This window comes from Mus caroli, unplaced genomic scaffold, assembly GCF_978045245.1.
Source record: "Mus caroli unplaced genomic scaffold, Mus_caroli_1 scaffold_20, whole genome shotgun sequence".
Taxonomy (NCBI): domain Eukaryota; kingdom Metazoa; phylum Chordata; class Mammalia; order Rodentia; family Muridae; genus Mus; species Mus caroli.
In genome coordinates, this window is record NW_028227275.1 from 55,234,611 (window position 1) to 55,251,743 (window position 17,133).

General features: G+C 51.0%; 1 protein-coding gene across 19 annotated transcripts in view; it reads right to left on the bottom strand.

Annotated features, from left to right (window-relative positions):
- Nrxn2 (neurexin 2) overlaps positions 1-17,133 on the bottom strand; it is a 116,738-nt gene that overhangs the window by 94,435 nt on the left and 5,170 nt on the right. For all 19 annotated transcript variants that reach the window (XM_085834065.1, XM_085834059.1, XM_085834058.1 and 16 more), the window contains exon 2: positions 12,273-13,246. In XM_085834065.1, the coding sequence (XP_085690191.1) occupies positions 12,273-13,002 (730 nt within the window). In that variant the 5' untranslated portion in view covers positions 13,003-13,246. The remainder of the gene's footprint in view (positions 1-12,272; positions 13,247-17,133) is intronic.

A 17,133-nucleotide genomic window follows, 5' to 3' on the forward strand; every position in this document is an offset into this window, starting at 1 on the left:
AAAAACAATCATTTTAAAGTGTGCTCAGAAACGTGAAGCCAGCAAGCTCCTGAGGTGGTAGAGTCCTTTCATCTGCTCTGTGCTGTCTGACTCTCTCACACATCATCCCAGGTCCCTCCAGCTCTCCCTCCCTGTCCCTTAGCCACATCTTCTCCAAGTTCTCCTCACCTGTAGCTCACCTTGATGCCTTGGGGCAAAGGCCTTGTTTCTAACCTAAAATTCTTACTCTCTAAAAAAGTGTCTCCAGATGCCGTCTAACCTAGGCCAGACACACTACTCATCTGCCATATTCCACATCAGCTTGGCTGCAAGCCTCGTGTGCTCAATGGTATATTCCCTCCTCTCTCTGAGGACCACATCTCCTCTCACATCTGGACCACTCTCCATCACCGTCCCATCACCCACTTGCCAATCAGAGCCGCCACGCTCCTTCCTCTCAGTGGATTCTTGCCTTTAACCTGCCTGAGGTGGCTTCAGAGCCCTCTCCTGTCTTGATTGGGCCAGACATCTAGAAAGCGCTCCTCCCCCTTTTCATACTGGTCTCCAGGACTTGTGGGTTCTACCTTCTAAATCCCCCTACTCCCCATCAGTGCAGCCAAGCTAAGACCCCCCCATCTGTCTGTGGGAGCTTAGATAGGCCTCTGAGAGGACCTTCCTTCAGTGAGTCCTGTCACCCTGAAGTTTGTGTCCATATGCCACCTAAGCCCCTGACACATCTCAAACCTACTGCACTGCATATGGCTCCATGCTGGGCTTCACCAGGGATAGTCTAGCCTTCTCAGTAAGCCCCTCAAATCTGACCACACACCCTTTAGTCTCCTAGCCTGCAACAATCCAGGCTCTTTCCATTCCCCTAATAAGCCATGTTCTATCTACTCTCCCCAAAATACATACACATGCACACGCACACACACACACACACACACATGCACGTACGCATGCAGCCGTCTGAGAAAGCCAATGTTAGCCCTTAAGACCCATGTCAATACCTGTGCATTCTGAACACAGGAGAGCAGCAGCTACCGTCTTCCGGGCCAGCTCTGTGATACATACTGTCTTACCACTGCCCTTGTTAAAGCTACATGCAACTGTAATTTCAACTCGGCTTCCTGATGGGACTGCAAAACTATACGAGACAAAACAATGCCTCGTTCATCTCTCTACCTCCAGCTGCTTGCTCAGCTCCTGGCTTGTAAAAAGACATGGCTATGTTTGTTGAGTGAATAATATAATAACACTTCTTGTGTTCTGAGCACTAAAGCAGGCCTGGATCCTGTTGTGTGCTGTTTCCTGTGCCCGCCGCTACTATTATAACCCTTGAATACAAATGATGGTTCCTCTGTTAGAGTTGAAGAAACAAAAGCAGAAGCAGGGTTGGATGCATGACTCATGCCCACAACTGTGAGGACCACAGGTCAGATTCCCAGGACCCACATAAAAGCCAGGTAAGCCTGGTGGCCCACCTATAATCCCAGAACACAGGAGGAATCCCCAGGGCAAAACAGCCAGCCAGACTATTCAGAATGGCGAGCTCTCAGTGAAAGACCCTGCCTCTGAATATAAGGAGCAAGTGGGGAAGACATCCAGAGTCACCATACAGACACACATGTTCACACACATGTGTACATATATATGCAATCATGAATACCACACACACACAGGGGGAAATGCAGAAGCAACTTATCTAAGGTCACACTATTGGTGGCATTCAAATTTGAATCTAGAGAACCAGCAAGATGGCTCAGTAGGTAAAGTTGCTTACCACATAAGCTTGATTATCTGAGTCCCATCCCTGAAACCTACACAAAGATGGGAAGAGAGAACTAATTCCACAATGGTTGCTCTCTGCTCTCCATGAGCACCATGGCATACACGCGCAACACACATCATGTATACATGCATGCACACATATGCATACACACAATAACTATAATTTTTAATAACACCTTAAAGGCTAGAGAGATGGCTCAGCGGTTAAAAGTGCTTGCTTCTCTTCCAGAGACCTGAGTGCAGTTCCCAGGACCTCATGGAGGCTCACAAGTGTAACTCCAGTTCCAGGGGTCTAGAGAACCCTCTTCTAGCCTCTGGATACACAGACATGCACTCATACACATACATACACTCATACACATAAGATAAAATGAAATATATATTTTAAAGTTTTTAAATCAATAACTGACTTAACCCAAGGCTGGGCGAGGTGGCACGTGCCTTTAATCCCACCATTTGAGAGGCAGAGGCAGGCAGATATCTGTAAATTCAAGGCTAGCCTGATCTACAGAGTGAGTTCCTGAACAGCCAGAGCTAAGTAGAGAGAGCCTGTCTCAAAAAAAAAAAAAAAAAAAAAAAACCAACAAAACTTAATCTAAAACCCTCTAAACATTAAGCTCACAGCAAGGGCTGCCGTGGCTCAGTTGGAGGAATGCTTATCTGACCTCAGTCCCCAAAACTACATAACTAGACACCATGGTACATCTCAGATCCCAGAAGGTGGAGGCAGAAGGATCAGGAGTTCAAGGTCAACTCGGCTACATATCTTCTGTGCGCTTAGTCTAAACTACAAAACAAACCTAGATTCCATCTCCTACGTCTCCCAACCTCACCCTGACCCAATATGGAATGGAAGCATCTTGAGAGTGACTTTCTTAACCTAAAAGTCAAACCGCGGGCTGGTGAGATGGCTCAGTGGGTAAGAGCACCCGACTGCTATTCCAAAGGTCCAGAGTTCAAATCCCAGCAACCACATAGTGGCTAACAACCATCCGTAACGAGATCTGGCGCCCTCTTCTGGAGTGTCTGAAGACAGCTACAGTGTACTTAAATATAATAAATAAATAAATCTTTAAAAAAAAAAAGTCAAACCGCTAGACGCTTCTGGAGTGCTAGTCCACACTGTATCTCATTTCCTACAACGCACAACCAATCTTGTAGCCTCACCATGCTGTAGACACCCCACACTCCCAGCAAGGAAGCCCTGTTGCTTTTCCTCCTTCTGGCTCAGTCATCCTTCAAGGTCTAGCCTAGGGCCACCTCTGCCTCAAAGCCTCCTGGCCGCTGGGATGAAAAACCACAGTAACCCTAGTGATCTCCCGGAAGAACTCCGAGAGCGTTGGCTTTCCATGGCTCCGTCAGCTTTCCAGGTTCACACATCCAGCAACGAGCAGAACGGGGCCTCGATGCTGCCAGCCCAAGCAACCGTCCTGGCTTTCCCTGGAAACAGCCAGCCAGCTCTGCACCTCCCCAGAGAGGTCATCCCTTCTGCCTGGCATCCCTTTCACTCCTGGAAGCGGTCATTGTCACATTTCTGACCTGATCCCAACCTGCACACACATGGGTACCCGGTGACCTGGCAGAGGCCAGAGGCAGCACTGTCTTACCTTACATGAACTCAGGGTCCCAGGAGATGGGTTATGGACATCAGTGAAGGTGGGGAAGTGGGGAGAGGAGTTGTAAGCAATGAAAGCCATGCTCTGAGCCCTCAGAAAAGAACAGTCATGCAGGAAGGGTCATATCTGGGGGGGGGGGGGGGGAAACCATGGCAAGACGGACCGGTCCGTAATGACACCTGAGGGAACTCATGGCCTCCCTGAGTCCTTGGGGAGAACGCTCAGGGAGGCAGAGAGTGTGATAAGATTTCCCACTGAGATGTTCTCAACCTTGGTGAGTTTTGTGCTTCAATGTGATAACCTGGCTCTCCAGGCTGAGTTCCTTCCTAAGAGCTCAGAGTCCAGGTTCTCCTGCTTCAGTACCTCATGAAAACTTCTCTAAGACAGCCCAGCAGGCCCACAAACACACACGTGCCCTGTGCGTACCTGGCTTAGGGAAGAAGCCGCGGCTCTGAGATCTGAAGTAGTTACTGGGTGTCTGGAGAAATATTGCCCCAAAGAAGCTCCAATAACCATGGGGCCGGAGAGATGGCTCAGCAATTAAGAGCACTGGCTGCTGTTCCAGAGACCCACATGATGTTCAATTCCCACATGATGGCTCACAACTGTCTGTAGCTCCCTTTCCAGGCCTTCCTGAGTACCTCACCACGTGGTACACAGACATACATGAAGATGAAACATCTAAACATAGCCTGACACAGTGGTGCAGGTGTTTGGCCCCAAGACTCTCTGTGAGTTCCAGACCAGCCAGGGCTACAATAGAAACACCTTGCCTCAAAAAAACAAAGAAACATATTCTTCTAGTTGGGCTGCCTTGTCTGGCTTCAGAAAGGAAGCCTCTAACCTTGCAGAGACTTGGGGTACCAGGGTGGGAGGAAAACACAGGAAGGCCCCACCCGCTAAGAGGAGAGGGGAGGGAAAGGGGAAAGAATGTGGGGGGGGCGACCAGGAGGGGGGCAAAGATCGGGATGTAAAGTGAATAAGTAAAAACAATAAAATTTAATTAAAAAAAAAAAAAGAGCCGGGCGGTGGTAGCACACGCCTTTAATCCCAGCACTTGGGAGGCAGAGGCAGGCAGATTTCTGAGTTCGAGGTCAGCCTGGTCTACAGAGTGAGTTCCAGGACAGCCAGGGCTACACAGAGAAATCCTGTCTCGAAAAACGAAACGAAACGAAACGAAACAAAACGAAACGAAACGAAAAGAAAAGAAAAGAAGAAAAACAAAAAGTTCCTGCCTATACACACATACACACACACACACACACACACTCACACCCTACCCAGCAATGGACTATAACTGAAATTATGAATTACACACACACACACACACACACACACACAGTCACATCCCCTACCCAGAGATAGACTATAACCTGAAATTATGAGCTACACACACTCACACTCATCCTTCCCTGCCTACACACACACACACACACACACACACACATGCCCTGCCCAGCGATGGACAATAACCTGAAATTATGAACTACAATAAACCCTGAACTACAATAAACCCTTTCTCCTGTAATCTGCTTTCAGCAAGCAGCAAGAGCAATGAGAACCCTGGACAGGTGGGTCTAAGGAAGGCCAGGGCCATACCACTCCCCTCCTGCACTCCCTCCCCTTCTCCCTCTACCACCCTTTCTTCCAACCATGCCAAACTGAAGTTTCTTGTTCTCCGAATCCCCCTCCCACCTACAGCCTAGGTCTCAGCATCTGCCGTCCATCACTGCCATTATCCCAGTGGCCACCACAGCTGCTGGGACCCTTCTTGGCTACTCCAAAACAATCAACGTTCAGGGCAGGAGGTGTCTCCGTCAGTAAAGTGTGTCTCACACACAAACAGATGTGAGCTCAACTCTGCAGAACTCAGGCAGAAGTGTAGGTGTGGTACATCTTTGCTACCTCAGCACTGGGAACGCAGAGACAGGCAGATCTCAGGCTCACTGGCCAGCTAGCCTGGTCTAATTAGCAAATTCTAGACCAGAGAGAGGACCTGCCTCAAAAGTTGACAAGGTAGATGGCACTTGAGAAGTCACACTATATGTGTGCATTCGTTCATATATGTGCACATATAGGCTTACATACACAAATAACTGTAATTAAAACCTCATTTAAACTACCTTCCAACTGGTTTCTCCACCACCTACTGCAGTACAGAATCCCGCTCCGCTTGACTCCCTGTTCCCTACAGTTCTTATCTTCATCGCCTACCTGCTCAAATCCTGTGTGTTCATTTGCCAGTCTCCACGGCCAGTTCACATCCACTGTCTGTGGAGACTGGCAAATGAACACACAGGATTGACTTAAACCAGCTACCCAAGGCCTGGCTTCAGCTTCTCCTGCCGTGAGCTCTATTCTTTGCCCCGGTACCGGGTGCTCCTCTACTTGTGGCACACATATTTCCCCACTTCCATACCTCTTTAGTAGCCATCCCTTTGCCTGGCTTGACCTCCCCTGAGCTTGCTGATCAATGTTCAAAGCCAGTCCCAAATAATATTTCACAACCCCATTACCAGTCCTCTTTACTTGTAAACCCTCCCCTTCCTTGAGACCTCAATGTCCACTGTTTACAGGAATGACAAGGAGGAATTTAGCTCACTGGTAGAACCCTTGTCTTAACATGTGCTGGGCCCTGGGTTCAATCCCCAATACTGATAAAATAAAAATTCTTAAAACTCTACTCCCACAAATTATCTACCACTCACACACACACACACTACACACACACCCCAAATAAATATAGTAAAATCTATTTAGAGTCTATCCCTGTGAGCTTTAAAAAGAATACAGGATTCAGTACTGTGCTGCCTACAAGAGACAAACTTTACTTAGAGTGCATGTACATTCACACTTGCCACAGCGTACACATAGAGGTCTGAGGACAGCCGGCAGGAGTCAGTTCTCCCTTCCACCATGTGGGTTCTGGAGACTGACCAAGGTCATCAGGGTTGGTGGCAAGCACCTTTACTGTGGAGCCATTTTGATTTTTGACACAGGGTCTCATTATATACTGAAGGCTGGAGAGGAAGTTGCCATGTAGCCTAAGTTAGCTTCAAATGTGTTGTGTTCCTCCAGCAGTGGTCCCCAAATGCTGGTAATACCACCACACCAGGATAGCAATCTACTGTGTAACCACTACACTACGGCGCTTGCCATATCTCTAGGCAGGTACCACGCCGTGAACTGCACTTGGGGATTCTGTTTATTTACTGCTATTGGAGGTTGAATATTCTTTTAAAAAGTATTTATCTATTTCTTTTTATGTATGTGCATATATCTGAATGACTTCCTGTGCGTCAAGTATATGCAAATGTCCACGGAGGCCAGAAGTGTTGTCCAATTATCCCCTAGAACTGGAATGGCTTGCGGGGGTTGTGAGCTGCCTTAGGTTGGTGCTAGGACCCAAACCTGGTTCCTCTGCAAGAACAGTGCTCTCTGCTGAGCCGTCTCTGCAATCCCAAGCCGAGTATTATTTCTTGTCTGAAATGTTTGGGTCTGGAAGTATTTCAAGATTTTGGATTTTTTTAAATTTCTAGGCCAGCTGAATGCATATAATGAGATATCTTGGGATATTCACTCTTTCGCATATACCTATGCACAGAGCCTGAAGGTGACTTAATCCACTGCTTTCACTCCATCCATTTTTTTTTCTTACTCCATCTTTAGTCCATCAAATGAGGTTGCTGAAAAGACTGCACAGCAACAATGCCGGTACCCCTCAGCATCTCAGGTTTTAGAGCACTTTAGGCTTGAGGTTTCTGGACTGAAGATGCTCAGCCTGTACTTACTGAGCATTTTCTCTGTGCCGCATGCCACTCTCTGGACTTCATATGAACTCACTAAGATTGGTGTAATGACTCTTTGAGGCGGGCCCCATTATTACAGCACTTCACAGGCAGACAGGCAGACAGACAGACAGACATGTGCTTGAATAAGCCATGAAGTCACTGGCCAAGAGGCCTGAATGCAGACTCTTGACCACTCCCTACACTGCCTTTGCATCTACTTCTTCAACCAAACTTCCGAAGCTGGAGCAGACAGCTTATCTCACTCACTCCTGAGTCCCCCCATAGGCCTCAGCACACTACAAAGGGGGCTTTGATCACCACCCATTGAATTAAACTGCCAGCCAACCAACGACACAGAGTGTCCATCTCCGCAGCACCCACAGGGACAGTCTCCTTCTCTGTCTCCTGATTGAGGTGTGCACCTGACACTTGGCCCAGGGCATCTGCACCTTGACTCCATCTGGGGTCTCCCACACCTACCTGCACACCCCTTCTTCCTCGATCGCTTTTCTTGCTCTTCTACACACACACACACGCACACGCACACACGCACATATGCACACACACGTGTGGGTTAGAATGGGTGGTAAAGTGCAGATGACAAAATCCCTATCTATGCTACCCCAGCCTTGTCACCCAGTCAGCAGCAGGGACACTGATGCTCAGCGAGCCATCCTCAGCTCTGTCAGCAATTACATGTGACCAGATGCCCCAGAGGAACCAAGCAGCAGATATTCTGCCATGTGGGTTCTCAGTAGCTGGGTAAGCCAAGACCTCAGGAAATTACAGGGTAGATTCCAAAAGATCCACAAATCCATATGTATACCAAATATCTCAAGGCAAATTGGTACATCTTGCCTATAAAGCTAAAACTATTTCTCCTAATGTATATTTTATTAACCACAATGGTGAATACAACATCAAAGTCATCTAAAAGCTTTTCTGAATTCATGAGAGCTTTGAGTCATTTGTTTTCCCAATAAACACATATAAAAATAATAACTAACTCTTTGGAAGGCTGTACTGTGAATTACTGACTTTTAAAAATGTCCTTGGCTTCAGAAAAAGATGGAAACCACTCAAAGCAGGTAATAATGAAGTGACTGTAGCTTCCAAAGGAGGGGAAGGACCCTGACTGAGAGATCTGTTCAGAGATCTGCCAGGATCTGGTCCCCTCAGCTTTCCTACCAGCACCCCAGTAACTTACAGAGGGAGACCATGTCCTTCCTCCTTGGGTGGGTAAGAATGTGTTAGAAGGACCAGCAAAATGACTCGGTAGATAAAAGCACTTGCTGCCAAGCCTGGTGACCTAAGTTCAATCGCTGGTTCCTACATGGTGGAAAGAGAATCAACTCCTGTAGGCTGTGCTTTGACACACACATGTGTGTTGTGGCATGACTGTCCATACACACAATAAATAAATAAGTGGAATTTAAAAAATAAAATAAAATGAAATGGAGATTTTGGGAGGTAGGTCCGTGGTATTTACTGTTCTTCCAAAAGAATCCTGTTTCTCCAGTTCTAGGAGATCTGGCATACATCTTGGCCTCCAAGGGAACCAGGCATGTACGTGGTTCACATACATACATTTGGCACATGCGCAGTCGCGCACACACACACACACACGGACACACACACACACACACACACACACTCACACATGTGAAATAACTAGCAAGCAATGATGCTCACCACCCAAGCCTGACGATCTGAATTTGATTCCCAGAACCCATGACAAAGTGGGAAGGAGAGAATCAACTCCACAAAGTTTCCTGACCTCTGCATGTGTGCTGTGGTTCATGTGCACCTACACACACACACACACACACATTAAAATTTTTTAATTTTTAAAAAAGAAGCCAGGCAGTGGTGGCACATGCCTTTAATCCCAGCACTTGGGAGGCAGAGGTAGGCGGAGTTCAAGGAGACGGAATTCTGAGTTCAAGGCCAGCCTGGACTACAGAGTGAGTTCCAGGACAGCCAGGGCTACACAGAGAAACCCTGTCTTGAAAAATAAGATTAAAAAATAAAATAAAGAAAGAAAGAAAGAAGCAGATGCAGTTTCGGACATCCTCAGCGTGTCTTAGAGGAAAGTCTGACAAGATGGCCACACACCTACAATTCCAGCACATGGGAAACCGAGGTGGAAAAATCACCGTGAGTTTGAGGCCAGCCTGGGCTATATAGCAAGAGTGGTGCTCACACACACACACACACATGGGGACACACACACATGGGGACACACACACACACACACACACACGGACAAGAATGTGGTAGAAGTGAAAAGCACTACTTACTACAAAAGCTGCTTAGGGACTCGGGAACAAGCCTGAGGAGATAAATAGACTGAGGGCAGCAAGAGGCAGGAGGGGGTCAGGGGCTCTGGCTGCACCTGCCAGCTCCAAGTGCACACAGTCAGTTTCTTCCACCCCACGCCCACCCACAACGCAGATCCCAAAACATACACATGTGAGTTTTCATCAACACATATGGCTTTACCACAAGTCTTTGTTCTCTCAAATACTTATTAATATCTCTCCATTCATTCCCCCAAGTCTTAATCAAACACCCACTAGCTGCTGTGCGCTATATTCAGTGCAGAGACACAGACACAACCTGCCCTTTATCAGACAAAGAACCTCTCTCTCAACTGATCACACACAGCGGTATCTACACATCACATCCACCCCTACCGGTGCCAACAGTCACACACAGTGGGTCAGATGCACGTAGCCATCTTTCTCAGCTCTGCCGACCCAAACATTTATTTAACTCTAGCACATCCACTGAACAAAACCATCTCTCTCACCTACAAAAACTTCAACACATCTGGACAATGGATGCTTTCAGAGAATGGATGGGCAGAGATGCCTCTGAGTGCAATTCCCAAATACTTGGGCCTAATTCCACCATGGTGGGACCGTGCAGCAGTTGCTATAACCTATTCATGGCTCAAATTGCCCCTCCCTTAAATCAGAAAGGCAGTTAGTTCATCCTGGGTTGGGTTTTTTTTGGGGGGGCGGGGGGAAGGGAGATTGTTTGTTTGTGTGTATGTATGTCTGTCTGTTTGCTTGTGTGTTTAAGACAGGGTTTCTCTGTGTAGCCCTGGCTGTCCTGGAGCTCACTCTATAGACCAGGCTAGCCTTGCACTCACAGATCTCCCTGCCTCTGTCTCCCAAGTACTGGGATTAAAGGCATGGACCACCACTACCCGGCCCTCCTGTTTTTCTAGGAAGGCTGGATGAGGAAGGGTCACAGGAACTGGAGAATAAAGTTAAGGTTCTGGAACTTTCTCATAAGTTCCAAATGTCCTATCATGGTCTCTCAGTGAAACACACGCATGGGAACAGGCATGTGTTCTTGCCTCTCTACCAGGTACGGGTCTCCAGTCGTAAGAACGACAAAGACAACGCAAACAGACCCATTCACACATAGGCACCCAAACACACTGGCAGCCTCACAGGCCTCTGCACAGTTTCACAGTTTAGGGAGCGCCTGAGCTCCTTGGAGAAAAGGCGAGAAGGTGTCATGTTAATATACTCAGTTCCTAAAGATGTATCCCTGAACACAGTTCCACAAAATCCAAAACCCCCTCCTTAAATTTTCTGTTTGCTTGCCTTTTTGCTTTGAGACAGAGTCTCATATAGCCTAGCTGTCATCAAACTCACTAAATAGCTGAGAGTGACCTTAAGCTCCTGATCTCCCTGCCTCAGCTCCTCAAACGCTGGGAGTGTACACTCACACCAGCACACCTGGCTCCTTCCTCTTCCTCTACCATAGCTACAAACACACGATCGAACCACTGAAGAACAGCCTTCCCTTAACAGGGCTACATCTGCAGACTCCTCCCCAGGCTGACTGAATGCACACCCCCGCAGGGACACCATCCCCAGGGCCACACTAGTTTGAGGACAAACCCTCCCTCAGAGACTCCACCTCTTTGAAGGTGCACACATGTACATGTACACACATGTACACACACACAATTGCAAAGCAATCTCTGACTTGTACAAGTAGAGATAGAAAAACAAATGCTACCATATACACCTGCTGGGTAATGAGCTGCCACCTGAAATCAATGCAGAAAACCTCTCCTCTGAGCAGTCACACCAAAATAAAAGCAGCTATTTCCTTTGTCCCCTCTAAAGCACAGCCTAGCTGCCCTCAATTCAACGTCCGTTCTTTCTCCTGCCTGTTAATGGGCTCAGCCATGCAACCTCTCTTACAAACTGGGGTGCTGGCAGAGGCCCCAACATCTTCCTTCCAAGTCCCCATCCCATATTCTGTCCCACCTTCCAAGGTGACAGCAAGGCTTATCCAGCTCTGTAATCCCCATCCCAGCCCCAAGCTGGGAAAGGCTTCCGAGTTGGAAACACAAGCCTCCCCTCCCAGTTTCAAACCTGGGAGAGACTGCCTGTCATCCAGGCCCATCACCAAAATGACAACTTTTAGTCAGGAGCCTCAGCCACCCTCTCATACAACTCTGGAGATTCTGTGATTGAATCTCTCTGTCCCCACGTCCCTCTCTGCCCTCTGGTGTAGGCCCTCAAGCGGATTTCTGTTCAGGTCTCACAGGTCAGTCCTTCTGTCAAGACAGTCAAGACAGTGACTAACCTCAGCAAACCCCAGTTCTTCAGAGGCCTCCTTCACTCTGATCCCTCCACCGCTAATCGAAAACCCCGCCCTCAAAGGTCAAACCCTGCCGCAGGCCACACAGCTCCCGCCCCAGGTTCGGGTCCCAACTCTGTGTCTCACAGGCCCTCCCACAGGTACTGCCTGCGCAGGCCCCACCCGCACGACCTTACCATCCATCCACTCACAAGCCCCTGGACCACACCACACAAACCCCCTACAGGTCGTGCTAGCGCTCATCCTGGCCACACCCAGGGCCACGCCCACACCATCCGCTATGGGTTTACTCTTAAGTCGCATCCGTCCTCACGCACTTACCCAGTTTACTAAAACCTAATCTGGGCATCTCCATGCAACCGTGGCGGGCTTAGGCGCGCTCTCCCGCGGCCTCCCACCCCAGCACGGGCCGGTAGGCCCCGGCCCATTCACCCTTCCATCTCGCGACCGCGCCGGGGCTCACCTTCACTGCAGAACTTGCCGCCGAAGCCAGTGTGGCTGCAGTCGCAGCCCACCTCGCCGGGGGCTAGCACGGTGCAGAGACCGCCGTTGGCGCAGGGATTGCGCGCAGGCGCACACAGGGGATCGGCGGCCGCACCGCGCAGACCCTGGCTACCCAGCAGCGCAGGCGGCCGCTCGCCCAGCTTCAGGTTGGCCAGAAGGCCGCGGAAAGGCGGCTCGTACTTGACGGTGCTGAGCGTGAGTGCAGATAGGCGCACGTCGGGAGGGATGCCGCCCACGAACAGGTCGCTGGCCACCTGCATCTCGCGGCGCTTTGAGCGGACCTCGGCGGCGCGGGCTTCGCCGTCCACCGCCAGCGCCGTGCGCCGCGCGTCGCGGGTCAGCAGCACCATGTGCCAGCGGTCGTCGGCCACCGGCGTGTCCAGCTGCAGCGTGGCGGGCTCCGCGCAAGACAGCGTGAAGCGCAGCCGCAGGCGCCCGTCCACCAGCAGCAGCTCCAGGAAGTCGCAGTCGCCGCCGTCGTCCAGGTAGAGCAGCAGCGCGCGCGTAGCGTTGGTGCGCAGGCTGAAGCTGAGCTCGCCGGTGCTCGCCGCTCCCGCCCAACGCGCGTAGCGAGCCCACTGCCCGGGGCCGCCGCCGAACTCCAAGCCACGGACGCCTGCCGCCAGCGCCAGCAGCAACAGCAGCGGCGGCAGCTGGGGTGGCGGTTGCCACCGACTCCCGAGCGCCATGCCTCTGGCGGCCCCGACGCCGCCCGGCCCCCGGCCCCGCTCAGGCTTCAGAGCCGCGGGCGCATGGGGCGGGGAGGGGGCCGGGCGCCCCTCGCGCGGAGCGGGGCTCCCTCGCCGATTCACAGTGCCATGGACTCAGTAGCCGGGGCTCACGTGTCCACGTCCCCGGAAGGCAACGACAGCGGCTGCGGTGGTGGAGCCCCTCCCCCGCGGCGGGCTCGGATGGAAGGTGGGGGAGGGACGCCTGCAGGGAAACAGAGAGGAAAGGTTTAATCGAGGGTTCAGATTCAATGGGTGTCGTCGGTGTCTGGCTCTCCATCTCAAATAGGCAGGTGACCACCTGTTTCCTTTTCGCACTTTTTGTTTTTTGGAGACAGTCTCATCTAGCCCAGGCTACACCCACACCCACACACTTCTTATGTAGCGGGAAATGACCTGGAATTTCTGATATCCTCCCGCCTCCACCTCCTTCTCTTTCATGTGCTGGGATTACAAGTCTGGTCCAGCTCCCTTGAGGTTTTCCGATCGCCTTGACCTGCATAGATGCAGGACACCATCATTCTTGGATGTACTGGGGGGCTAACAGTTGAGGTGGTGTTCATTATGGGCATTATTGGTTTGTGGTGTGGACCAGTGGAAAAGTGACATGTAGAGTCTATACGAAGTCCAATGGAGAAGCCCTCACAAAGTCCAAGGGTCAGGACCAAGGCCAGTTCCTCAAGGGGCGGGGCCGAGGCGCACTCCCTGCCGCAGTTTTAACCCCAGCCACCTCTCTGAGCTCCCTAACCTCTGGGCCTGGCTCTCCCGCTTTCAGCCGGGGATCAGTCTCTCATCAGCTCTTGATGTTGGATAATGAAGTTGCTAAATAATTCATTGGGATTAATTAAATGCCAATTCCTCAATGGTACCACAGGGTTACCAGGCTGGGAAGGGGCAAGGGAGAAAAGTCAGCCACGACCCAGGTATCCACCCACTGGAGAGCACAGACACCACTTTCCCTAAGCCACACTAAGCCCCTCTGGACTCCCAACCTTACTTGGTGGCCCACTGTCAACTGTTCAGTTTCCACTTGCCCGGGTCTTTCTGAAACTAAGGGTGAGTCACCCTCAACCTCCCTCCAGATTCAGATCCTCAGCCTCAGGATTGGTCCCAGTGACTGGGGTTCTCTTCAACACTCAGCTCTTCCAGGCCCCCCACCCAGGGCTGGGGGGAGCTACCAGGAGGCAGGCAGGTTCATTTGCATAAAATTGCCTTTCTGAAATGATTACCCTTGTAACGGGCTGTCAGAGAGCAATTTATACCCCACGACAGGGAGGGGAATTTGCATCTCGTTAAACTCCAAGTCGTAATTATTTATATCCAACAACCCTCCTGAATATTGCATTGATTTTATTTTGGGGAGGGAGGGTGGGAAGGAGGGAGAGATGGAGGTGATGAGAAGCCTGGGAAAGAAGCAGGGAGGGGGCCGGAGTTTCAGAGGAGCCGGGGACAGGTGGAAGGAAAGATAGGAAGGAGAGAAAGCACGTGAAGAGTGGTGGAGGTCGAAGAGTAATGGAGGGGAGAGGAGGGATGGTGGGGAGAGAAGAAATAGAAGGTTGAAAAATTAAATTCCAAATTCAAATGGCATTTGTCAGGGCCTGGATCTGGGGCATTTTTACAAATGTCATTTAACTTAATCACTCTAAGAGTTCCATTACTCCTGTTCACCCTTGAGGGACCCTACAGAAGAAGTCTAGGGACCTGGCCAAGGTCACACAGACACCCAACAGCATACTAGGCTTCAAATCCAAGTCTGTCCATCCCCGCATGCCCAAGATAGAGACGGAGAGCCTGGACAGCCACAGGTGAGCTCCCAAAGGGGAGAAGAGTGGCTTGTGGGACAGGAGGAGACCCAGAGAGCAACCTGGGAGGAAGCTGAGCTATAAAAAGAAGCAAGCAGGGCTACACTGAAGAACCACATTCAGGGTGTACAAAGAGTGACAAGAAGGCAGGTGGCTGGAGTGACCAGTGGTCAGAAGAAAGATGAGCAGAGAGGGCTCTGAAGCCCTCGGGAGTGGCTAGGCAGACATCTGAAATACAGCTACAAAGCCAGTCCCCTGTCTCAGCTCTTTCACTCCTGCTGCTGCTGCCCACCCAGAGTCCTATAGGATAAGATGGTGCTGGGAGAAGCAAACTATCCTGCCTCAGCGCCCCACTAGGGCTGCCCCTTCAGTCGGGAGAAGATAGCCAGGCCTGCAGCCCCCATTTCCCTGCAAACACTGTTGGTTATATATAGCGAGCCACTGCTTCTCCTCATTGGGTAATGGAGATAATTAGCATGCGCGGGCTAATTAGCCAATCAAATTAAATGCAGCACCTGCTCCCAGCCTGATTGACGCCCTCACCCCCCCACACACACACATACACATACACACACATATGCACATCCAGCCCAGGGCAGGGGCAAGAGTCCCTGAAGCTGGAGAATAGAAAAAGCCAAAGCTCTCCTTCTCCAGCAGAGGCCCAGCCCTGGTGTCCAAAAGACTGACCATCCCCACCTCATCCCCTCCCCATCCTCTTCCCGGGTCTCAGTCTCAGTCTGGCCCAGCCTTGCCTCTGTCTGCTTCTTTCCTAGCCCCCACCCCCACCTCTGGACACTATTTTGGGGAGAGAATTAATTAGCTATTGATTTCCACTGGTGGAAGGAATGAGATTGTCCACTCACAAACCCCCAGCTTGGGGGAGGGGTGCCTTTCCTCTGCCCCACCCCCACCCCAGTCCTCTGTCATGCCCACAACCTGAAGACTCAGCCCTCTAGGGTGGTAGCAGAGGGAAAAGCCTAAGGAAGGTGTCTTTTTCTGTCTGCCCAGTCAAGAAGTTGAAGGAGGGTGGATGGATAGAGTGGGGGAAGGTGGGGAGGAGTCCAGAGGCTACCAGCTAGGGGCTTGGGTCCTAAGAGCCAAAGTCGGGTTATCTGGTTGCAGGGGCGGGGTGCAGAATGGTTGAGAGTTCAGAAAAGGTTGCCTCCAGTTAGTGTGTATAGAGAGAGAACAGAGAATGGCCAGGTGCAAGCGCCTGTCTGTAGGCAGCTGTTAGGGGCAGAGGCTGGGTTTGTGCAGGACCTCTAGGGAGAGTGAGGGCAGGGGCTGTCTTGCAGACCCTCCATGCTCATTCTCCTCACAGTTCTGCACTAGAATCCTCCTGACTGTGCACCAGGGTCAAGCAAAAGGAAGCCTGCCCGCCCCCACCCCCAGAGTCCCCTCTCTGGGGACACGGGGACCCTTGGGACAGCTTCAGGCTTGCGAGGAGGCAGAAACAGCCCTGAGAGAGCAAAACAGACACCTGGGTCCTTTCCACTCCACCCCACCCCACGGTGTCTGGGACAGCAGCTGCTCTTGGCGCCTCCCTGCAGCCTTTCCTTCAGTGGGACCAGGCTTCTGCTGGCTCTACCGCCATATGCCTCTACTCCTAGTGTATAGGGGTTTCTGGATATGACAGTCTTCCTCGGGCCTCAGCAACAACCCAGGATCCAGAGATCTACTCCACTGCCTTGCACAACGACATCAAGGTAAAAGTGTTAAAGAAGTTGTACAAGGCAAGGCCCCTCTCCTGGGTTTTGTACCCTCAGTATCCAGGCACTGTCTCCCCAAGACCCATGCTTTTTCTCCAATGCAGGGACACTGGCCAAAATAGCCCCTGGGGACGTTTGCCTACTTACAGAAATCAATGCAGTCCACCCTGCCAGTACCTTCTGGCCACAGGCCACTGGTCCTCTGTGGAGTTGACCTTTCCCACGGCATCACAAGATTCAACACCCTGTCATCACCCAGCACCCCTACCCACAAATAGACTCAGGCAAGTAGTGTGGTGCAGGGAGAGCTGGGGCAGGGTGATTGACAGCATTCACTCGTCCTGCTGGCCCACACAGCCTCCCCATCCTCTCAGAGCCAGGCCTGCCCCATTGCAGTGTGTGAACTGCAACTCTTTTGTGCTCCTTGCTCTGTGAGTTGCCAGGCTGGACCCTTAGGTGCCACCCTGTGCCTCTCCCTGGCCCTAAGAAGCAGTGTCATCACCCACGTTCACAAACCAAACAAAAGTGAGGGCAGGGTCTCCAAGCACAGAGGGTGAGTAACTGGTCCCAGACTCAATGGC